Source organism: Falco punctatus (genome assembly GCF_963210335.1).
Source record: "Falco punctatus genome assembly, chromosome: 5".
Lineage (NCBI taxonomy): Eukaryota > Metazoa > Chordata > Aves > Falconiformes > Falconidae > Falco > Falco punctatus.
In genome coordinates, this window is record NC_137584.1 from 31359071 (window position 1) to 31384950 (window position 25880).

At 40.7% G+C, this 25880-nt stretch overlaps 1 protein-coding gene across 2 annotated transcripts; it reads left to right on the top strand.

Annotated features, from left to right (window-relative positions):
- Positions 1 to 308: 308 nt before the first annotated feature.
- Positions 309 to 24721, top strand: LRATD1 (LRAT domain containing 1). Of its 2 annotated transcripts, none has more exons than XM_080390506.1 (2): positions 309 to 21525; positions 22324 to 24721. In XM_080390506.1, exon 2 carries the CDS (start codon positions 22361 to 22363, stop codon positions 23213 to 23215), a length of 855 nt encoding a protein of 284 aa, XP_080246632.1. In that variant the 5' UTR covers positions 309 to 21525; positions 22324 to 22360; the 3' UTR covers positions 23216 to 24721. The 2 variants fall into 2 exon arrangements, with proteins under 2 accessions (XP_080246632.1, XP_080246633.1); XM_080390507.1 differs by lacking the exon at positions 309 to 21525 and adding an exon at positions 21549 to 21690.
- Positions 24722 to 25880: the final 1159 nt, after the last annotated feature.

The following is a 25880-nucleotide window of genomic DNA, read 5'->3' on the forward strand; positions in this document are numbered from 1 at the left end:
TCACCACTTTCCTGCACAGCAGAAAGGTGACCTCAAGGACTATGCTTATATGACTGGATAAAACAGAGGGACGACAGAGATGGGTAATGAATTATTGTAATCCATATTAATTGTCAGCATTCTCACTAGTACAGCTTTGGTTCTGTCACCTATCATGCCCCTAGGCAACCCCAGACACATTTAGGAGGGATGGCTGCACAGGCAAGGGACTTTTCCCAGCGGGTGAAAGCCATCCTGCTTGAACTGGGAGATGGTGTCATCTTACAGATTTTATATATATATATATATATATATATATATATATATATATATATACACACACACACACATATATATACATATACACATACGTGTTTATATATATTTATACACATATGCATATACACCTGTGCTCTGATACTTGCCCTCTGAGCCCAGCACAGGCTTTAGCCTGTCTAGTTCAACAACCCAGACTGAGAGGTTAAGTACTTTCTGTCTCAGAAAACTAAATGTGCTTTTAGACTCATACACGGTCAAAGCTAATGTAAGTTCCAGTCTTTGGGATGTATTTAAGGAGCAAGGGGAAAAAGTTTCCTAATACAAGATAAATTGGTTTTGTTCTGGATCACTTTGTTCCTCTTGTTACACTGAAGCCTCTCTCCCTTGTCCCATTATAGATGAAAAATATTAACTCTTGAACAATATTCATTTTAGCTTTATTTAGCACTCTTTTTCCAAGTCCCAGTCCCCTACCAAGATTTTCTATTCAAGATTTTTATCATGATTGCCATAGGAGCACAAGAGGGCTCTAGGCAGAAAAAGAATGGATATATCCATTCAACTCAAAATGAAACCTGTTAGTTTTACATATTTAAATATATTTTTTTATAATTTATAATAATAATTTGAAATATCAACATATTTAAAATAATTAGAACAGAAACTTGCATTAAATATAGTCACTTCTGAGAATGGAAGACAAGGAAATACAAAATATTACCACTGCAGTCTGGAAAACAGGGTATTCTGTAGTTTGGTTCTGCTTGCCTGTGTGTGTTTTCACGTTTCGCTTTATTTTGCATTATTATTTAGATTTGCATTTCCCTGTATCCCTTGTCTTCACTGACTTTTCATTTATTTCCAGTTTTCTCTGAACACGTACATTGTCTCCCTTGCCAGAATCTCTCAATTTCTTTGAATCACTGTTATATTAAACAATGTAATTGATTAGTTTAGTTCTCCAAAGCATTTTGTCATATGTCATGGATAAAAAATACCAGCAAGACAAAAAAAATCCACAAAAACCAACAACAAAACCCAAACAACAAAAAGCAGCAAACCCATAGTCAATCATTACTTTAGAGTAGTTACAATACTCTGCACAATAACTCAATAACTTCAAGACATTAGCAAGGATACAATTTTTGATCCCAGTTTAGAACTCTTATTAAGCTCAAAGAGAATCATCAATCAGGATTAGGAAAGCGGAGTCTTTGAAACACATTGTTTTCTTCCTGAGGCATATAGTGATGTGCACTAATTAACTTTTTACTGTATTATTTGTCAGGTTATCAGTTATTTATGACAACATCAGCATTGATAATCTTCTAAAGTATAGGTCACCATTAGTTAAATATGCTTGATCAACTCTAGGATTAATTTCTACATAGCAGAACAAAGCCTTCACAGTGGATGCACAGACATCTTTGAGCTATAAGTAAATATGGATACTTGGGTATCACCAGATCAGGTATGGTGATTTTGGAAGATATCCCCCCTGGGCTAGAGATACACCAAATTCACAGCAAACACCTCCTTCATAGTTCTGTGTTTTTAATGAAATTATTCTACTTATGATTTAGTCTGTTTAGGTTCTTCAGCCGTCTTCCGTATTGCAGCCTAACTGGTCTTGCTGCTAATTTTATTAATGTTGCTACTATCAATAAAATTGATCAAAGCTCAGCTTGTAAATTCTTCTGGAGATATTCCAAGCTAAAATGTGTCCTAAATTCGGCTAAAGTAATTCAGCTAGGCTCCTAACACACATGCACATGAACACACACACCCATGCATGCAACATACACACAGTCAATCATCCACAATGACCCACTATGAGTCAAAAAATATATACTCTTCAATGCCTGTTTTGTTTCTTTCATTCCAAGAGTTTATTCCATTTGGGTTTCTCTTTATTCTTCAGTTCTCATGAACTCAGAAACTTAAATTTGTTCATATTCTGGGTTGCTTGCCAAAAGAGGTAGGCATATTAAGTGTGCCTTTCTGTAAAAGCACCTACACCCATCAGCCAGGTGAGTCAGCAGCCCAGCTCTGCAGCTCTGGGTGATATACACAGACCTGATGTGGTGTAACACTGCTGGTCTACTGAGCATTGCACCTCCAAATGGAGCAGAAAAATAATGAACCTTTTTTCTCTCACAAACTGGAGCTAAAGACCAAAGAAGAACATAATGATAAACCAAAAACTTTCAGTCTAAGCACTGTAAAGAGTCAGAAAAAAGAATGAATGCTGAGACAGAGGAAGTACTCTAAACTTCAAACAAACATGTATGTTAATTCTGGCTCTGCTAACACAAACCAATCCTAGAGGCAGACACCAACTCCAGTGCAGCCCGTAATACCAGTTATACAATCCTGGATTACCACTGCTTCTGCATAGAGTGCATGGAGTTTACTACAACATCTTGCTCTGTCTTTCTTGCGCTGTGCTCCAACTGTTCTAGTAGCATCATTATCATTATTAGTTCTAACATTCCCTAAACATTTTCACTGCCTCATATATTTTATGACTCTTGCAGTGAATATATTCCATTATGATTAGTAAACCAGACATATTTAGGGAAGTATTTATGGATTAAATTCTATTAAAATTTTAAGAAGAGAATACTTCTAACAGTGTTTGTTTATTGTATGAGAAATACCAGCCGCAACAACAAAACCAAGAAGAGCAGATTGCACAGATCCAGCTGCCTCATACTTATATTTCTTATTAAAACTTCGATAATATCTCTGCTGAATTCCAGTTTAAATGCACATAAACAAAGTTGAATGCATGTACACACACTGGAAACAGTGGCGCTACAGTCATTTACACCATTTCAGCATTTGTCTCACATTATGTTAACACGTCTCCTAGTGTTTTTCAGTCCCGACTTGGAATAGCAGGTGTTGTTCCATGAATCATGAATTACACCCAATTACATTTGTTTTCTGTTGTGAAGTATTTTTTACTGAGGAGTATAATAAGAGTAAGTGTAAATGAAACCTTAATAGACAATAATCTCAGGTAGAAAGGCTTGAGTCAGAAGTACCTTCACTGAAACTAAAACAGAACTGATTTCAATTGCCTTGTAATGTAAGTTATATCTTTCCAAAGTGGAACGTGGACACTTTATACTCATTTAGTACTGTTCTGTGAAACAAGTTCATAACAGGGCAGGTCTGGCACAGTCTTTCTATACTGCCTGTTGTGGGTTAACCCTGGTGGGCAGTTAAGCACCACACAGCCACTTGCTCACTTTCCCAACTCCCAGTGGGATTGGGAACAAGGAAAGGAAGAATAAAAGCAAGAAAACCTTGAGGCCAAGATTAAAAAAAAAAAAAAAAAAAAAAAAGTTTAATAGGTGAAGGATAAGTGGAAGAAGAGAAGAAAACAGCAAAATCCCAAGTGTTGCAAAGGCATCACGTACCACCTTCCATGGATAGAGGAACGTTCAGCCAGTTCTCAAGCAAAAGGTGGCTAACCTCCATAAAAAAAACCCCTCTTTTCTTTTTTCTGCTGAGCATGATGTTGTATGGTAAGGAATATCTCTTTGGTTAGTTGGGGTCATCTGCCTGGTTGTGTCCCCTCGCACCCTAGTGTGCATCCCCCACTCTATCCTTTGGGGTGGGGCCCAGTGAGAACCAGAGAGGCCTTGATGCTGTGCAAACATGGGTCAGCAAAAGCTAGAAGATTAGTGTGTTATCAGTACTGATTTGGCCACAAATATAAAACATGGCACCATATGAGCTCCTATGAAGAAAATTAACTCTCTTCTAGCCGGACCCAGTACAACTACCTTATTATAAATTGGAATAATTATTCTGATGTCATTGAATTTAACCTGGAATTATAATAACTGGTGACTGAAATAAGAGTCTAGTTTACACACTTCAGTGTTTATCTCTGTGTTGTTTGAAACTGTGTTGCTTAAACTATGTTATTTAAAAATATCGTGTATTCTCTCTTCTCAGTTTAAACTACTATTAGCAAGTTTGTAATCAAATATAGAAGAATTACCACTTTCATAAGTGTTCCAAATAATCCTGCACTTTTTCTGGAAAAAGAAGTCAAATATTCATGGTGATATGTGATGTGTATACAGCAAATGAAACATATTGCACACTTTAATTTTTGTATGAGCTAGCATAGCTAAAGAAAACCCACCAATCCTTGTGGCTTTAGTTGAATGCATCTGTTCACTAAGAGTATAATTTAAGTTATTTTTCATTATATTTTTGGACCACAGAACACATTTTAGAGTTCTGTACTGTGCTCGGAGTCACCAGTGACTGGTCTTCTCTGGAGGGCAATCTGGGCACATGGGCCCAACTCAGCTGACTACACAGACTGTAGGACAAGAGCCACACTGAGAAAAGGGACTACACTGCTGACATAGGCTCTTCTAATTTCTAGCTATGAACACAAATAGGAGATGCAACTGAACTGAACATTGGTAAACAGAAAAATGGACCCAGAACCTTAGAGGGGTTGTTATAATTTCTGGGGGCAGAGTGCTTTGAGCACATGGCAATCCTGCTTCCAGATCCTAATTGGGTTGAGTGGAAAGGGGTTCACAAGGGCTCCACCTTACATCCCCGTACTTCCAGCTTCAGGGCTGACTTACACAGGATCAACTGCATTGCCTTTACACCTACAGCAGTATCACATCTCTGTCTCCGTGGAATGCCAGTGGGAGAAGTCCTGAAGCACTGTTGCAAATGAAACTTAGATTACAAATTGCTTACAGATTTTAGGAAACATTAACCCTTGCAATAATCGTTGTTTCTAATAGAAGAAAAAAGGTCAGCTATAAAGGCGCTACATTACCTTACATAGAATGACACTACCTTTTCCCAGATGATGGTTCAGGCCCAAAATACTCCTTCAATATTAATTCTCTGTTTAAGTGGATTATTGTTGCTGGTTCCCAGCTTGAATGGAAGCTTGATGTCCATGAGATGATTTTGCTAACTGTGATCAGCACTGTAGAAGCCCTATGGGTTCCCTTTTTATTGTAGTTATATAGAAATACTACAGCCAGGCTTTCACAATTACATGCTGCTCCTTTTTCTTTAACCAGTTTGTGCAGATGTGATTCTGTCCACAGAATAAATAAAACCATCAAAAGAATATGATACACATTTTAATTCAAAGTGGAACAGTATTTGTAATTGGCTTCCCATTTACCCAACAAACAAAAAACCTCAGCTCCCAAAACAGCAGTCTTTCCACTAGCCGTTCACAATCCCTTATTCCCCTTCCTCCTGTCTCTCTCTGTCAGTCACAGGCACACATAACCGTACCGGTCACATTTCAAAACACATTCTCTAATTGGTCCCATTAACCATCATCAGTGAGACATTTAATTGCTGCTTCTGCAGTTCATCAAAATGTTGGAATTGTGTTTCATTTAATCTATGTCAAACCCCTATGGAAAGTCCAGTTACTACACTTCACTTTTCTGTTTATTTTGCAGTGCAGTATGTGTTATCATGCGCTGCATGCTGAGAAATCTCAGGTTATGAAGCACACAACAAAAATCATTGCTTAAAAGCTTTTGGTGATTGCTCATGCCTCTCAGTCCTAACGCATCAATGAAATCTTTGGAAGAAAATTACAATGTATGGAGATTTTAGAAAATCCACATTGTTTATTTGCATATTAAATGTAGAAAATCTCACACGTTATTATTTCTATTGAAGCCAGAAATCTCTCATACTGTGCAGAGAAAGGTAAGGCAGTGTTACAGGGATTAATAATGCATCTGAATCTTTTGGTAAAATTAAAATAAGTAACATAAAAATAGCATGAAAGCTGAGATATCAAACCACAAAAGCATGGGCATTCTGTATTCAGACTGTCATTTCACTTTTATTACAGATCTTTTGTCCTAGGTGTTGTAACAAAGAGCTATGCAAATCCAAAGCACTTTTTAAGCAAATTCTTGCCCCCTTTATGGGAAAAAAAAAAAAATCTCTATATATAGATACAGATAATTCGCAAGAAATGTATTAAATACCCAATCACATACCAGTAACTTAGTGGTGCAGGAAGGTAGCAGTATAATGTACTATTGAAGCTCCCTAACAATTCATATTACAAATCCCTGTTTTACTAGCTTATAATTTTGCAAAATATTAATGATGTGGGCTGAAATTTTCTATGACAGATGCCTGCCTGAGGCTGATTCTTTGGTGGGCAACATTTATTCAAACAACTCAACCAATTGGGGGAATTGAATTAGGGGAAAATTAACATAAAGAAGTGTTAGCTACCTCTTTTTATAAAACCAAACAATGCTTTGAAGCCCAGACATCACAACTGCAGTCAGAGTGCTTTATACCACCTTAAAATATATATATAGAGAGAAATTTGACTAGTTCTAAACACTTGAAAATAAAATTACAAACCCTTGTTTACTTACTTTGGTAAAAAGCTTGCTAGAACTTGTTTTGACCTAACAAAGTTCTCAGTGCTGTGCACGGAATTGCACATGTTCTAGGCCTCAGAGTGACAGAGGATGCTGCACATCGCTTGACCACGTATGTGTCATCCCAAGTGAATGAATGAACACACTTTATCATAGAATGGTTTGCGTTGGAAGGGACATTAACGATGTTTCCTGCACATCACAGATCTGCAAAACATTTGCTATAGCTTGCCCATGGCTAAGGGGGAAAGCCTGGATGAGGATGATCTTAACCAGAAACCAAACTAAAAGGCAAGGAGCCAGATTCTCCTGTGTGGTTAATGAATATCCTACCAGCAAAAAGAAGTTCAGAGAGATCAGTGTCAAAAGTATGCACTAAATTTAGTCATCTAATCTAAAATACAAACCCCCTTCTTTATTTCTGGAATGCTGAGTATCATAAAGCTTACTAATATTAGGTCTCTCCCACAGAACAATACAGTAGCAGGTTCATTTTTAGGGGATAGACCACTCCTGGTAATGAGATGCCACATTATTACTAAGGTAAGTAACAGTGCAGCATCCAACATGCTTGATGACCAAGGGATCTATTTCGGTGAGAGAGTAACGGAGAAAAATTAAGTCAGCAACGAAATGAATGCTGATGAATGGGGATGATAACCTGGCAAAAATTGACAACGAAAACTGAAATACTTCAGTTTTGTGTCACTCCTACCAGGCAAGCCTGCTCCTAGCTTATACCAGCATGGTTTGGAAAGAATGACTGGGTAGCAACAGGCAAGGGATTACTTAGAAAAACTGGATTATTCAATCTATAGAGCCTGGAAAGATATCCAGGTTGTAGAAGCATTGGCTGATGTAATTATAAAGCTGTTTACTATGAAAAGCCATGGCAATGAGGCAATGACAGATCAGTCCCATATTTAAGAAGGGTAAGAAGAACAATTCAGGGAACTATCAGGTGAACACATTAAGTGCAGTCCTTAGTGGGATTGTTGATATATATCCTCCTAGCATCCATTTACGACTACACAAAGACAAGCAGGCAATCAAGAACAGTCATCACAGATTTACAAGGCAAATCGTATCTGACCAACCTGATTGTCTTCTATGACAAAATGACTAACCTTCACTCCACTAAGGCATTTGGCAATGTCTTCTACCACATTCTTGAGGCTGAGGAAGTGTGGTAGGATAAACAGTCTTCTAATTGGACTGAAAACTGGCTGCACCATGGGGCTCCAAGGTGTTATTCAATGGCTTGAGGTCCAAAGGTTTGTAATGAAACAAGTACTCTAGGGTTTGAAAGCAGTGAGAGTGCAGTTCAATATCTTCTCCTGGATGATGAGGTAGAATGCTCCCTCAGAAAATTTTCTGAAGAAGTGTTTGACACACCAGCTGAAGCTCTAAGGGCCTTGAAAAAACCTTAAGACTGGGCCCACAGAAGCTTTGTGAAGCTCAAGAGGGAGAAATGCTAAGTTCTGCATGTGGGCCAGAGCAACCTCGTGCAGCAGTACTGGCTGAGTGGCACCTCCCTAAAAGGACCTGAGGGTTACAGTGGGTGTCAAGCTGAAGATGAGCAGAAGTGCATTGCCAACACAAATAAAATAAAGTGCATATTGTACTATGCTAGTAGAAGTAAGGCCAGCACTCAGCATGTCACTCTACACAGCATTAATAAGGCTGCAACTGGAGTACCATTAATAAGGCTGTAACTGGAGTACCATGTCCAGTTTTGGGCTCCAGAGCTCAACATGAGTATTGGGAAACTGGAAAAGGTACCTAAAAAAGCAACCACACTGTTCAGCAGCCTAAAGCATATGGCCTACAAGAAATGGAGGGACCTGTAAGTGTTTCATCTGGCAAAGAGGCAGCTAACAGACAATCCAAAAGCAGCCTGCCTGCAGAAGAAGGGCAGTTACAAAGATGACATAGCCAAACTTCTTTGTAGTGGCAGACAATTTAACAAGAAGCAGCTGTGACAAGTTGCATCTTGAGACATTCAGACCGGGCATTATGAAAAACTTTCTCATTATACAGATAGCACAGCACTGGAGCAGTCTGCAAAGCAGTGAAATCTCAGTCCGTTCTAAGACAGTTAGAAAAAGCCACAGCTGATGTAATCCAGAATTGATATTAGCCTCACATTGAGCAAGAGGTCCATTAGGTAGACTACTAGATATCCCTTCCAACTACTACTTCTGTGAGTCTAGAGCAGAAGAAAAACCCTGCAGCTAAACCTTAGCCCTTTCAAATAGTGTACATCAGGAAATCTGAATTGCCTAAGAATATGAATACAGCTGGACAACCATTACTAATAATTTCCATGTATACATATTCCATTCTTAAAAGCTCTTACATTAATTATGTTCACAACTCTTTTTCCACCCCATTTCCGCAAATGAATTTTACCAGGAGAAAGATTCAATTAATTCTAACTATTGGACATCAGCTATGGCAAGTAGATTTTTCCTCTGTAGAGGACCATCTACTACTTAAATCTAATTCAAACCCTCCCTGCAGTTTGTCTTCTCTTGAGGGTCTTTCAGTTTATATGGATGGACTGCTCTGTCAACAAGAGATTTATCGATACAGAGTTCTGCTAATATGAAAGAATTTGTAAATATAATCACCATGGCGATAAGTAAGTTGCAGTGATTTACAAGACTTGCAGATTCCAAAATTTTAAGGTCAGAAATAGGGATGTGGGAAATAACCTGACAATGTAACAGTTTCACAGAAAAAAAGTGTAGTTAATAATTTAAATGTGAATCAACAATGCCACTCTGTTGCAAAGAGGCATAGACTGCAACAAAAGGTATAAATAGACAGACAGCCTGTAAACAATTCCTGTGTTCTACTCCGCTCTGTTAAAGTCTCAGCTGGGCTTCTTTTTCCAATTTTGGGCACCGCAGTTTGTGAAAGATGTAAAATTGAAGAGAGCTCAGTAGAATAATAAGAACAACTGGGATTTTAGAAAACATAACTGGAGAGAAGAAACTTGAATGAATTATGATCCTTTAACCTAAAAAAAGAGAGAAGACTAAAAGGGGAATTTCTTCAAATATATAAAAGACTGCAAGTAGGATAGAAGGAATAAATTATTCTCCATGACCTAAGAGACAGAACAAGAAATGATGGGTTTAAACTGCAACAAAATTGAAATTAGGATTAGAATATTAGAAAACAGTAATACAATGGTAAGAATAGCGAAGTACTGAAACAGAGCTTCTGGGAGATTATGGACTCCTGAACTGTGGACACCTTCAAAACAATGTATGTGAGCTACAAGCACTCACGGAGGTATTGCTGAGGAAGCATGCAGATTAGATAATGAATCTATGAAAGTGGGTTTTTTTATTTTTTCTTTGACTATATGAAACTAAAGATTTTATTTGACTGTTCTATGAAATACACTCAGTTTTTAATGTTAGATATTGCAAGCATTGTATTACTACCTGTATTTTTTTTTCCCTAACGGTTAATTTTCTTTTGAAAAATATAGTGTTTGGTTTCTCCTTTGGATTTGTTTGGGTTTATCTTTCTTCCAGCTATCTGGTACTGATGGGATTTTATCCTGAAACCACAAAAATTTCCACTATTTCATTTACACAGAGGACTTAAGAAAGAAATTTGTGTGCCCCAACATTTTCATACCATAAGTATTTTTTAAAGGTTCTACTTATGAGCAAAAGTAATAATCAAGAAATTTAATATGAAATAAGAAACAACTTCTGTTTGTGGAAATTATTCAACAAAATATTTTTTTCCTGATCAATATATTTGATGAAATAGTTATTTTTTCATAAGCTATTTGCAAAAAGGGGGGGGGGGGGGGGGGGGGGGGAGGACAGGACAAAAAAACCCCACAACCCAATGTGTCAAATAAATTATTCACTAAGAATCACGAGCCCAGTTACAGCTGAGATGAGCGTATGCAACTTACACCATTTTCAGTCTAATTTAGTACAGTTGTTTCTTTGCAGATTCCTCTTTATTAGCTTCATCTATTTTTGTAATCCTCAACTAGCCACATAATGCTTAATCGTATTTGGTGAGGGATGGTTATTAAAACCCAGTTCTCCTGTACAGGTGACTGCAAGGAATTATCTGTTTCTGGTTTTGGAAAAGCATTTAATGTGTCCATACTACATATAACTGTAGTCATAAGCCCAGCTCACATGCTATTGATGGTTTACTAGAACAGCTACATTTCTTTATTTTTGGCAAATACTCTGTGTACCAAGAAATATATTATTCAGTCATCAAAAATATTTTGAAGTCCAAGTTAAATTCAGCAAAACATTTTAGTCCAAAAATATTCAGCATTTTCTAAGATTCTAATTATTTTGCTTTGACATTAGCATTTAACCTTTCTAATTAAAGAAGAAAAATACCCTCATAGCTTAAAAAAAATAATACCACTTTCCACTTACTTATGTTTTATATTTAATTATCTTCCTCTTTTTTTCAAATAAAAAAGTGCATGTTTGAAAGATCCCACTCTTCAGGTCAAAACGTTTGACTTTTAGAAAATTTCTTTCACAGGTTAAGTTTTTCTTCAGAGTGTTTTTTTCAATGTTAGTTTTGAATGCAGCACGACTCATAAGCAGCTCTCTTTAACTGAGCTAAAAGAATCACTGGCCATATCAGGGCTCTATAACCGTGAATTTCATCATATTCTGGACATGGGGTTACCATATCAACCTCAGGTGAGCATCTCCCTATGAAATGGTTACAGAAGAACAATCTCTACAAGCTTATCCCAGGGGTAAGAGTCTTCAAAGGCCTTTTCCATTAGCAATCCTCACATAATCTGAAAACACAACACAGGGGCTGCCTGGACTATGCTTTCACATCCAGAATTTTATCCATGTTTTGGATTATTACCCCTAAAACTTGATGACATCCAAAATAATATAAGTCTTACAGCACTGTACGTGAAACAACAGTGACGGTCTATGGAACAGGTAAGCGAAATGAAGTGCGTGTGCAGTTATATTATTTAAATTAATTTCTGTTTGACAGTACCTCTTTATCCCATGTTTGTTGCATTGCACTTAGATGTCCCCTGCAGAGATGTATTAACATCATTTCTTTCATTAACAGTGTTAAATTGTCTCCCCAGACCAGCACTGACATTGTAGCACTACTGCCTTTCATGTCCTAAATTACCATCTCACATTGCCACAGATATTATTTTTTTGCCTTGTAAGGCACAGATATGTTCCCAATATTATTTAGCACCTAACTCTTCTAGTAGAAGTTTGTATCCCAGTAAAGGTTTGAACAGTCCCCAAAAGAAACAGACTTGTGAGAATTACTGTGAACGAATAGACAGCCCTTGTCCTATATAACTGCTATCAGGCAACACTGAAGGTAAACTGAGGTGAAAGCAGTATGAATATTCTCATTTACATAGGGGAAGGTAAGCAGTGCAGAGATTAAAGGATACAGCAAATAATGGATTTAAACAGCTAAAGCAGGATTTGGAGAAAATTGAGATGTTAAGGTAGAAAACTGTAATCTGAAAAGCAAAGCCACAGCTGCTGCCTAAACTTGGAGGCACTTAAACCCAAGAGAGACCGTAGATGTGAGTTTACAAGAGGTTAGTGTTTCTCACTACAGGCATGCCTGAAGTTTCCCCGAATGTAAGCAGCACAGCACCTACCAACAGTGACCCACCATGAACTCACACTAAATCCTTTGGGGTCCTCCCTGGGGATCTGTGCTGCACTCTGCAACACTGACCATCTGCCACAGGCCTGAGTACCACACAAAATCATGAGTTTTTAAGACACACCTGCCACACATAGTGATGCACTTGACCACCCATTTCGTAATCAGCAGTCAAATCAGAAAACGGTTGTCAGGAAAGTAAGATCCAGTTATTTTTTTCTGTTTTGTAGGAAAGAACGAAGCACCTGTTTTTGGAGGAACATTGTCATCTCAAGGCTGTTTCCACTTTTACATTAATTAGTCTTTGAACTTTGGGAACAGAAACAAGAACCCAGGTTTCTTTGCCTTTAGGTGAGTACTCTAATCACTTAGTTAAAAGTTTTATTCACATTTCCTTGAATTATTTTCTTAACAAGGGCAACATGACAACGCGATGACTGGAGAATAGCCATATAGCCTGCAGTGTACCTTAACTAGTAGGTAGACTTAAACTCAGTGACAGAGATTTAAAGCATTGTGGCTACATAGAAACTGAACCCAGATTTTTCACACCTAAGGTAAGTAACATGTCCGTCTCTTAAAACAGACGTGCTTTTCTAGTTCTTTCACTTTAAATAACAATTGATGGCACCAGCCTAGCTGTCAGAGCATGACCAGGGTCACTAAGAGACTTTGTAGCACAACTGAGAATAAAACAAACAGGTGTAAAACCAATCTTGTCTCAAATCGGATTATTTTTTTCTTTCCTTTTCAATACAATTTTTTCTCTACCAAAATCACATTAATTTCTTCTTTTTTTTAGGGGGGAGAAGAAAGTTAAGGTAAAGTACCATCATTCCTTATGCAACCTATCCTGAGTATATTCAAGTCATGCTGCATCTTCTAACTTAGTCATAAACATGAATATTGTATGGCTTTTTACTTCCGTTAGTATTGAAGGAACACCACAGCTAAATATAATGAGCTGGAAGCTACACCCATTTATGCATTATACATGAAGCAGTTGGTTAAAGTTTAGTACACTACATCTCTAAAGAAAAACTTGTGCAAACAATAGGTTTGTATGGACATAATCACACACAAAAAAGCAAGAAGGTAAGAGGGTTAACCTGTGAGTCTAATTTGGTCAGCTGGACTTATAGCTGGAAGAATGATATACATGAATAGACGCTACTTGTATTTGAAACCCAAGGTTGAGTTTAGAGGCTGGAAAAATGTTGTTGGAAATTATTACTGGAAATAGTATTGAATGTACTTGTTGGATACAAAGGAAATTTCGTGCATGTATCTCGTGACAGTCTCTTCTGTACTATAGGCAGGATGATGCTGGCCTGGCAGTAAAATTGATATGAATTTTGAATTACATAGGTCTCCAGGATAGGGATCTGTGTTTGAAAAAGAAAAATAGAGGCTAACTTCAAAAGGTATTTATGTATAGCAAGGTATGATTCCCCTACTGAATCTAGTTCTGTAACTCAGTCAAAAGGGTTCAGCTAACATCATAAACCATGAGAGTGAAGCTCGAACAGTTTATGAATAGTAACTGTCACACAGATTGAATTTCTTCTTTGCTATTCAGTCAAGAGGTATTTGTTATTGCTTACAATATTTAGAAAGTCATTTTGGAGTTGAAGTATTGAAAGCCTCAGAGATAAAAATATTTAATAAAATATTAACTAGCTTAATAGAAGCATTGGGTACTCATTTTATTTAAACATTTAATTTTCATGGGAGTCCTTCAGGGCAGCAGAAATACCATACATTTTATTAAAAATGAGCAGAATTATAATAGAATGCAGTTACAGAACAATAACTTAATAAAGGATGCCAAAGCACATATGAAAAAGGAAAGGGCCAAGCAAATAACCCTTTTATAATACATGCAGGCAAATTTTATGTTGCCAACAGCTTTTCAATTAAAAAAAGTATGCGTGTGGACAAACTTTCACGTTTTAAAGGGGGAATGCAAGAAAACTTCATGTCTTTCATGTCTTTTACTGGAGAAACCATTTTGCTGTTCCTCTTTCAGGAGCTTGGAAAACGGCTAATAATAAGACAATAATAGTAAAGTAAACAACATGTTCTTAGATACATATTTATTATGTATTTCTCATTAGGTCATTTAGGGACAGAGTTAACACATCATTAGTGGAAAGTCATACACTGAAAATGTCATTTTTGTGAAGAACCACTACTTTACTCCTTATGGACAGATATTTCTAAAAAGGTTTCCAATTTACAAAACTGATTAGGAAAGCACTACCTGCACTTGTAAAATGCTAGTTGAAGAAAGACATCAAAAAGTTGATTTGCTATGTGACAGGTAGTCCACTTAATAAGACTACATTAGAAAAAAATATAAATTTTTTTCTGTCAGTTTTTTTCCAAAGCTGCATTGTTTCTGGAGATATTTTTTTCCCTGTTCAAATGCAATGATCTAATTTTTTAATTTAGATTTATTTGTAGCTAGAGCTAGAGGAGACTATGGGAATTTTCCTACTATGCTGCCATTATCATCCTCCTTTTCAGAAGGAAGAATGCAACCACCTTTATTAAACCCATGTCAAAATCATATATTCAGAAGGGACCAATATTCGTGTCTGTTTCGGTGTCAGAGTACCAGTTACGGAGTGCCAACACCTTTAAAAAAGATGCTTTGCATCTGGCACATATTCAACACCTTGTTACAGCAATGCTGTAAATTTAAACTCACCCTGTAACTACATGATCACAAGATCAGCTATACAAGAAGTTGAAGGAGTAGGTATTTGGGGTTAAAGTTCACTATCAATTGGAATCCTCTTATTCATGATTAAATATAGTGTGAAACTGCATCTTTACTGAAAAACCCACACAGAAACCCTGAATAAAAATTCTATAGAACCTACTTGAACCAATGCATGATTGAATTAGCAAATTTAAGAACAAGCTTACTTTACCGAAATCTTTCACATAGCCACTGAAAAACAGATTCTGGGGCCACAGTCACTTGGTTAGGCTCACCACAAGGTTAGAATATATTTTTGTTTTATTTCCTAAAAGACAGAAAAAAGGAAAATGAGATTCATGTAGCTGGTATGAACGTTTACGTTATGTTCATGAACTAAGCAACAGCCTGCATAAGTGTAAATATTCTGCTATGAATAAGCACATTTTCCTTATTTGACTGTGGTCATGTCTGCTTACAGGATTTTGTTGTTGTTTTGTTTCTTCTGTCTCTATATGAAAATGGTGGCATGTCAGAGCATTTTGAAATGTCCCAAGTAATATTGAGAATGAGATAATCCTGGAAATACAAGGATCAAGAAATAACATTCACTGAATGAATAACATTCACTTAATTGATCTAACTTTATGCTTATCAATACCCAGTTCTTCAGAAGTTCATAAAGCATATTGTTGTAATCCTGGGGAAGGCTTCTTGCATATCACAGTAGGTAATTTAAGATTAACTCTCACCACCACCACCCCCCGAAAAGAAAAGAAAAAAAAAGCCTATGTACTCAGTTTCCATTTAGTGTGGAGAGACAGACATCTAAATGAAAATCTAGTCCCTCAGCTATTTTTCTTTCATACTCCAGTGAATGAATATCATGCTACTGTCAGGGCCCTGAGTGGACCGGCCAGATCTACAAGCTCTTCCCCCGCCTCCTCGGGGTTTCTGCCTGTGTGCAAGATGAGCTCTGATAAGATGAACCTCAGATAAGATGTCTGGGAGAAAAGCAAAGTTAATGACGAAAAGCTGACTTGGGAGCTACGCTGAAGCTCTGGCCCATGCCTAGGCTAGGCTGCCTGCACTGGGATGGCCTTGCATGGCTGCCCTGATCTGGCTGGGCCTCAGCTGGGCCCATCCCCCCACCCCTGCACTTCTCCCTTTGCCAGGGCCCTGGGGGGCTGCACTGGAGGGTCAAGGCACCCCCAGCTCCCCACACTGCCCCAGCTGGCACCCTGCCCTGCTGCTCCCTGGAAGCTAAAACATGGTAAGACTTGCCCTTTGGGATCCTGTCTACGTAACAGTCTTCCAAAGATAAGCGTTTAAAAGGAAGGTAGCTTCTTCCCAACTCTCCTCAAAGTCTTTTCTACTACAATTGTTTGTATTACTTGATCAGGAAGCAGAAATTAAGTGTGGAGTCTTTACAAGCATTATCTGACAAAAAATGCACTTGGTCATACTTCACCTTTCTTTCCGGAGCTAGGTTAAGTCTAAACAGCTGGCTATACAGTGCCAGGTCACACATCCAAGGACCAGCACAGTATTATTCATATTATAAATTGGTAACATGGCCTTTTGAAAAGCTTTGGCAAAAGCCAGTGTGGTGGGTTGACCTTGGCTAGATGCCAGGTGCCCACCAAGCTGCTCCATCACTCCCCTCCTCAGCAGAACAGGAAGGGGGGGAGAAACTAAGGTGGAAAAAAACCCCAACCTTGTACATCAAGATAAAGGCAGTTTAATGAAGTAATACCAAAAGTCACGCGCACAGAAGTGAAGGAAAACAAAAGATGTTATTCTCTACTTCCAATCAACAGGTCATGTTTAGCTATCTCCCAGGAAGCAGGGCTTCAGTACGCATAGTGGGTGCTCTGGAAGATTCATTGTAAATAATGAATGCCCCCCCTTCCTTCTCTTTTCTCTTAGCTTTTATATCTAAGCAGACATCATATGGTATAGAATATCTCACTAGTCACTTTGGGTCAGCTGTCCTGGCTATGTCCCCTCCCAAGATCTGCCCACCTACCTACTGGTGAGGTGGGGGGAAGGTTGCAGAGACAGCCTTGATGCTGTGAGAGCGCTGCTCAGCAACAACTGAACACCAGTGTGTTATCCCCACCTTTCTAGCTGCCAGAGCAAGCACAGCACTGTGAGGGTGGCTACAGGACTCAGCCAGACCCAACACAGCCAGCCACTATTCTTCCATACGGGTTAGGGATTAAAAGGGATTAGGAATAATTCCTAATAAGCAGTTTGGATGCAGCCACCCAGTTTTGGAGTTCAGAGAGTTCAGCTGGACAATTATCATTGTACCATACCTGAAGGCCAGAGAACAGCCCTTGGCAAATTTTACTTACAAGTGACCCTGTGAATGCAAGAATCATGAAGCTACTAGAAGCCAGCAGAAGAGCAGAAAAGAGGTAAAGGGCAGAACTGTGGCCACAATTATCTTCTTGAGTGAGTTTTAACATTTTATATTTCACCATCACTGGATAAAAATGACAGAAGCTGTCTAAAGCTCAAGGATCAAAATCTCAGGACTCTTCCAGACTAGCAAAATATAGAAACTGTACTTAGTTATGTAGTGTGCCTGCTGCTATAGGGCTAGCAAGGCACATGTTTACCCAAAATATCCCAGATCTGGGCATTATGGCCTTGCCTTGTTATGTGGACAATATGTATGCAAAGCTGTTTGCCAGTCTTGAGCAACCCTACCATCTACACCAGTTGTGATCTAGATCACAGGTTTCTCAAAGGACTAACTTTCTTTGTCTCTGAAGCCTTAGGTACGCTGAGGCTGTAATGAAGGTATAGCCACAGAAGAAGTACACATGGAGTATGCTGCCTGAGAGAATTTCAGGTGAAGAAGATCCTTCCTGGTACCCTTTACATCTAGGTGCCTATGAGCAGATCAGGTTGCAATCTGAAATAGATGTGAGTTTCTGGGCATCTGAGATTCATCATTAACAGAACTGCCATACACAGATTTCTACAATCTGGAGAAATTTTATAATACATAGGAAAATTCCCACCCTTATTATGACTTTTTTATCTCTGGTTGTTTATCAAAATATGCATTCCTAACTTCTTCTGCACAAATGTTCTCCACTCATTCAAACCAACAGAGGTTTCACCTCGCCTTTTAGCAACAGGGGTCCAAGGCTGCAAAGCTCAGCTCAAGGCAAGATTATAAGGACATTTCAAAAACAAGGTTTGAAAAATAACCTACTGGGTATCTATTTTGTTGCATATTTTAAGAGTTTTCACTGTATTAAATTAAACATAAATGCAGCAGTGACAAAATGCCATGGATGGCAAAAGGCACAAAAGGAAAAAAATAGCAATGGAAAAATGTAAGTTCACTCCCTCAGAGTATACCAGGACAGGTCCAGAGATGATGTTATCAGGTTTCTTTCCTATGCTCAGAATGAGGAAAAGATTGTTAGGGTTAGTAACACAGCAAATTCCCATGTCCTGGTGCAAGCAGAGGTTATGATCCTGGTTAATGAGGCTGAAGCTGGTCAATGGGAGTGTGAACAGTGACACTTGCGCTGCCAGTGCCATGGTCTGGGAGTAGCCAAGCCTGCACTCACTGACTTGCTAAATAAGCCCCCATGAGCTCCCAGAAGTAAAACATCTACAGGAGATGATAAATGTATTAATCAAAATAGCTCAGGCAAAACAAGCATCTCTGGTAGGCCATGTCAATACAGTTCTGTGGACACCGTGTAGTGCTTCTGTAACATCCCCTAACATCAACAGAAGCCTTCAAACTGAGAGGTTTATTTCAAGCAGTTGATTTACATAATCTCTATCATTTTTCTGTAGTGTCCTTTAACCACAGTTATATGTAAGTACACTTAGAAGTTTGGGAGTTTTTTGGTTTGTTTGTTGGGTTTTTTTAATGCACCTTCTCGACCCTTCATGATTTAAAACTGGGACTGAAGAGAAACTGAGGAGGAAAGTCCTTCTTGAGGGATGGAGGTAGAGCATGAAGCACTGATGAGACAGAGTGTGCAGCCAAGAGAGATGAAATGAGAAAATGGGTGTTGGAGGTGTGCTGAATAGAGGTCGTGGAGAGATACAGATTCTAAGGCATTGTAAGTGCTTTAGCAAGAGACAGAAATACCCTCCCTCATTGAGCAGACTTGGAAAAGCATGGAAGACACAAAGAAAATGGTGACAATTTGGCAGGAGATAATCCACCTAGTTAGAAGCACAGAGGCTTTCTTAGACCCAGACTCCTTCCTTCTATACCTGCAGTTTAATGAAGCGGTCTGTTCTCCGCTACTTTGCATGGAAAAGATGAAATAATGTTTTGTTTGTTTAGAACTATCTAAAAATTACTCCATGTAGCCTTGATGATTGGCAAATGTGGGAAGTGTGAACTGTGTGAGTGCAACCTAAAAAGATGCAGACTTTGAACAGGAAAAAATGTAAAGTGTTTAGGAAACATAAATTGTTGATGAAGGCCTACAGAAAATGGCCTTCAACTTGGACTGGCTTTAACAATGAAGCACATTAACAGTTATTTCTAAAAAACCAGAATATTTAAACATTATTTTACAGCCTTAACTCTAAACCTATTAAGAGTGTTTTCATAATTTAATTTAAAAAGTTGCTGTTTGTGGAGGTCATGCCATAAAAGAACATATAATTTCTGACACTCATTAGAAAAGCATTTACACAATTCCAGAGATTCATAACATCCATCTGTTATGCTTAGTCCTGTGAAACTTTGAAATGCATATATTAGAATAGAATCCTTCTTTATATTCTTTTTTTTCCAAATTCACTTTCTAGTTCTACAGACCCTGAATGCTACATCCTTAACTGCTGCAAATCAGCTTAATTCCTGTGAGTCTCGGGCTGTAGCCCCTGGGTTTATGAGACATGGGAAGTCTGTAACCATCAACAGATTAGTCTAATTGCCACAGTGAAAAATAACTGATGTCAGTCTTTGAATGTCGTATCACTAAACACAGACTTTTTTCTTTGCTATTTACGATGTGATATCTTTACATATGTTAAAAAAATAATGAGAACAAAAAAATGCTGTTCTAGAAAGACAGCTGTATAAATGTTTGAACGGAAAAAGAAACGGGTCATTCAAAGTAAACACGTCTGTCTAAGAAACTCAGTATTTGACCCATATGAACTTAGGTATACAACTCCTACCCTGAGAAACTGAAATTCACCGTGTTTATTTAAGGATGTATGTGCCTCTATCATGAGAATAAAGCAGTGGCATTATTGCTTTCTGTTAATTAAACCTGAAGACTGCAAAAAGGCCAGCAGTGAAGCGAGATATTATCCACAAACACTGAAAGCAGAAATACATATGTCTCGATGACAAAACTATTTCCACTGTGAAGACATCGGTAAATTTACTTCTAGATAAAAATGGTACTTTAATATGATTCACATATGTACCAAAGAATGTCATTAGATTTTTTTTTCATGAAATGTCTTAAAATATTTGAATTCTCACTTCTCAGAAGTCCGCATGATTAGATCGCAAGACTAGGAACTTGGAAGTACCAGGATAAAATCCCATCAATTGACACTGCCTCACAGAAAAATGGTGGTCAAATGAGTTAATCAGTTCTGAGTTTCATTTCCATAATGTGCAAAATTAGGTGTAAACGTGCACATTAGTATTAAGTACTATATTGGTATTAACTACTATGGCTGGTAGGTTTTAGATTTTGTACATTTTAGGAAGGAACTGATAGCTACTGTCAGGCAGCGTCTCTTTTTACTTAAGTCATAGCACATCTTCTAGTCACCGCTGAGGCCAACCCATGGCCGCTGCTTCAACCAGATGTAGAAAGCCACACACAGCCACCTCGCCCGACGGCAGCCACCCAACATTTCAACGTCCCATCCAGGCAAGACAGGCAGCTCCTCAGGGCAGCTCACGCCTCCCCCAGGCGGGCCAGCAGCAGGCGGGAGGAGCAGGGCCTGGGAATGCTGGTCACTTCTGGCCACGGGGAAACCCAGCGGGTCAGCTCAGGCCGCACGGGCACAACCTGCGGTTGCGAAGTTGGGTGCGGGGCACCCCTCCCCCGGCCTGGGCGGATGGAGCAGCTCTCGGACACGCACAACCCTCCCATTGAAGCCGGAGCGCGTTTCTTCGATGGAAATTACTCCCCTCTCCTCCCCCTTTGTCGTTCTTTTCGGTGGAGGGGTCACTCAGCAGCGGCATACCCCGGTGGGCACGCTCGTTAATCCCCCTTCCCCCGGGGAAGCCCCGCCTCCCCACACCGAACGGCCGACGCGCCGCAGACCCGGGGGCGCCCGGAGGCGGCGGGGCCCTGCGCGGCGGAGGCGGCGGCGGGGCCCGGCCGGGCAGTGACGCCGTGGAGCCCCGCCACCGCCACCGGCGGGCGCGGCGCGGCGCGGCCAATGAGCGGGGCCGGGGCGGGCTCGGGAGCGGCGCCGCCGGTACTTAGGCTCGCCGGAGGGGCCGGGCAGCCCACAGCGGAGCGGGGCGGCGCGGGCGGGCGTGAGACGCGCAGCGGGCGGACGGAGCTCACTTCTCTTCAGCGCCCATGGGGACAGGACGACTTTAAAGGAGTTTGGGGGGGTTCTGGCGCTGGGCGACCACGGGTACGGAGCGGGGCGAGAGGGACCCCTTGCGGGGGGGTGCCCATCGCCTGCTCTTTGCCCTGCATCTGGCGGGGTCCCGGCCGGGCTGCGGAGGTGGGCGGACAGGGGGGGCTGCCGGCTCCGAGTCCGTTTGCTCCGCCGGCCGCCCTCCCGCACGCAGCGCTGCCCAGCGCGGCTCCGCTCGGCTGAGCGGAGGGAAGGGCTCGGGACCCTCCGGGCCAGACCCTCCCCGCGCCCCGGGAGCCCTCGCCCCTCGCGGAGCGGAGGCTCCCGGAGCAACTCCGTCCCCCTGCGCAGAGCCGGCAGGGAGCCGCCTTCTCCCGCGGCGGGGGCAGCCGGGCGCCCCGGAACCGTGGGGTTGGGGCAGCCCCGTGCGGCGCGGCCCGGCGAGCGCTGGGGAGACGGGGCTCGGCTCGGCGCCGCCCCGCCCCGCACCCCGAGGGCAGGGGAAGGATCCGCGCTGGGAGTTTCTGCCTTGCACGGGGGGGAGGGAGGGAGGGATGGGGGCTTAGGGCGGAATCGCAGAAATCTTTTGTATGTGCCTTGATATTTTTTGTTCTTTCTTTCTTTCCTTCCTTCCCTACGTTTGTACTCTCCTTCTCTCTGTCCCTGCTCACCCCACCCTTCCTTCAGATCCGGCGATTCCTGCCCTCGCCTCGCCCTGTCATTGATGGGAAATCAACTGGATCGCATCACCCACCTGAATTACAGCGAGCTGCCGACCGGGGACCCCTCGGGGATTGAGAAAGACGAGCTGCGCGTCGGGGTGGCTTACTTCTTTTCGGATGAGGAGGAGGACCTGGACGAGCGAGGCCAGCCAGACAAGTACAGCGTGAAGGGCTCCGGCAGCCCTGGCCAGGAGACGCCCACCCACCACCTCCACCACCAGCTGGTGCTGAACGAGACCCAGTTCTCCGCTTTCCGCGGCCAGGAATGCATCTTCTCCAAGGTCAGCAGCGGCCCCCAGGCTGGGGACCTCAGCGTCTACTCGGTGTCAGCCCTGCCTGCCCTCTGCAAGCCCGGGGACCTGCTGGAGCTGCTCTACCTGGGGCCGTCGGAGCACCCACCGCCGCACTGGGCGGTGTACGTGGGCAGCGGGCAGATCATCCACCTGCACCAGGGGCAGATCCGCCAGGACAGCTTGTACGAGGCGGCCGCGGGCAACGTGGGCCGGGTGGTGAATAGCTGGTACCGCTTTCGCCCGCTGGTGGCTGAGCTGGTGGTGCAAAACGCCTGCGGGCACCTGGGCTTAAAAAGCGACGAGATCTGCTGGACGAACTCCGAGAGCTTCGCCGCCTGGTGCCGCTTCGGGAAAAGGGAGTTTAAAGCCGGGGGGGAGCTGCAGGCTGCTGCCGGCACCCAGCATCAGCAGCAATACTATCTCAAGATCCACTTGGCAGAGAACAAGGTGCACACGGTGAGGTTCCACAGCCTGGAGGATCTAATACGTGAGAAGCGCAGAATCGATGCCAGTGGCAAACTGAGGGTGATCAAAGACCTGGCGATAGTGGATGAGAAAGAATAGGCAGTAGCAGGGGTAAATGGTTATCTTCCTTCTGCCCTGCCCGGGGAGACCAGTCTGCCACAGAGACAGGAGGCTGCACCAGCTTTCCATGGGACACTACTGGAAGCAGGATCCATGGCAACATTCCAAAAAACCAGCATCCTTTACACCCATAGCCAGTATTTTGTTTGGCTTTTAATAGCATTAAAGTTGAAAGAGCGAGAGAGAGGAAGAAAAGAGGGGGGAGGTGCAGGAAGGCTGTTCTCAGAGTATGTGGACAAAGTCTCCTGTGGATTGATGTTGATCATTCTAGCAACATGCCAATAAAATTTCAAATTGAAATTTTTTTTTTTTAAAAAAAAAGTACTTCATGGCTTTAATCCATGATCAGTTTTAAACATCTGGGGCCATGGATGTGGATCTAGCTAATATTTCCCTTGCAGCCAACCAAAAGCTTCAATCATACTTTGTGAACTGGGAGGGGAAAGAGGGGTGTGGGAGGGTGGTGGGGGTGGTGGTAAATGCCTCTTTGTTTTGTTTCTCAACATTGTTGCTTCAGCCTTTAGCTGCAACCCAAATTTTGTCCCAGCCAAGTCTGGAAAGATACTAACAGGGAAAAATGCTTTCCCATTTCTGGTTGAAATCTATCACATTTAAAATATTTGTCTTTGCTTTCTGTTTGCAGCTTTCTGCTAAATGTCATAATGCATAAGCTCTTTCCACCTCTTCCTTCCTCCCACTCACCCTGCCTTTTTTCTTTTGGACAAAAGTTGGTAAGCAGCTGTTTTCCTGAAACTAAATCCATTGGTTAAAGGAAGTGGTGTATTTTGGAGAACAGTATACTCAGTGTTGCTCCTCAAGAGACCCAGCCTCTAGTATCTCGTGCTTGAGCTGTGGATTTGTATTGCTGTAGTGATTCTCACTGCACCACTGCTTCAATACCTCTTCATGCACAGGTCAACAGGAACTTGCAAGAAACAAATAGGTTTGAATTCTGCATGTTGCTTCTTTGAAACAGCAATTTATTGCATAGTTACAATTCCACTTGAAAATAGATGTAATGTAGCCAAGCTCATCTTGCATTTCAAATTCCAAGCAATGAAAAATCCTGTTCAGTCTAAGTTTAGAAATCCACAGCTGCATTTAAAAGATGCCTTTTAATGTGATGTGAGCAACGCTTTGTTTGTATTTCAGATTCTATTCAGTCATTGCTTAATTCTAAGTTTTGAAGTGAAAGATCAGAGTATTAAATATATATTTAAAAAATTAAGTATATTGGGGCATTTCTAGAGCTGTCTATTTTTTTTTAATTATTATTCTGAGCTGCATACGACTTGTAATAAGCATTTTGTCTTTGCATGTTTCAGTACTGGAAAGAAAATGCATTTGTTTTTTGTCCCTTCTTCCCACACCAATGTCAGATGGCAGAACAGAAGTAATACCCCTCTTCTGTATATACAATACACTCCACCCCTATCAATGTACTGTGTCCTGGCTCCTTTTTGTATTAAACAATGTCACAAGCAACCTTGTTGCAACAGTAATTTCATTTCTACGGAAGTGCTTGCCTCCCATAGCTGAAGCTGTGAGGGTGGAGTGTACTTCATTGTAATAAAAGTATCAGCACAAATATCTTTAAATAAAAATGGACCCCAAAAAAATAAAACAAACCCCCAAAACTTCACCCCTTGAATGAAGGTCATCTAACTGACTTTGGTTTTGCTGATACATTTGGCAAAGTTATGTGGTAATAGGCAATGTTACTTTTTATCTACTCCCTTAAAGTACTTTAATTAGTACAATATAGGGTAAAGATGTGAAAAATGTGAATTATTACTGTTAAATTCCTGCTGAAATAGCCTCAAATCACAACATACCTTTTAATGTGTAATATTTTAGCTTTATATTGACAATAGTTGCTGTCTGATGATAGCTTTCTCTGTAATGTGAACAGTTACCTACATAGTATTTGTGTATCTTAATTATTTTACTGCATTAGATCTCCCAAATTGTCTGTTAGAACTAATTTCCATTTATCACTTGGTGGGAGCACTGTGGGATTGTAGAAAGGCACTGGCTTTACACCTGGGGCACTTACAAAAAAAAAAATTAACACTTAAGTGGTAGAAGAAGGAAGGCTATGCAAAAGTAATTTATTTGAATTTCCCCTTATTAAAAATATGCATTAGCAAACTGAGGTTGTAAAAGGCAGGGAGAATTATGTGAAAGGGGATTAAAAAATGTTTATGAAGACAGGAAGAATGAAGTAGAGTCACGTTATTTTTGATTTCTGGAATGCTTTTTCTTCAAACTGCTCTTAGATTAACATTATAGGATTAAAGAGAGGATCCCTGCACAAACAGCATTACACATTCTCACTAGTGAGAATTTAAAAGATGGACTGGTTTAAACTTCCAAATACTCCATCACTCAGCCACTTTAATACTGCTGGGTGGGGTTTTTTGTAATTATTTACTAACCTGGTTCATAAATGTGGCAATTTTCCTTGTTTTAGCTAGCTAGATGTAGAACGGTATTTTGTGGTATATAAAGGAAGTTATAGGAACTCGTCTGTGCTAATTTATTAAAGTTCTGTCAGAAGTCTTTGGCATCGCTCCAAATTTGTACAGATAAAGGTAATGACAAAATTAAGGCCTTAGTCCTTTGCATAAGATCTGGAGAAATG

Coding starts and splice junctions, on each gene's coding strand:
- LRATD1 (XM_080390506.1), top strand. CDS start 22,361: ATGGGAAATCAACTGGATCGCATCACCCACCTGAATTACAGCGAGCTG.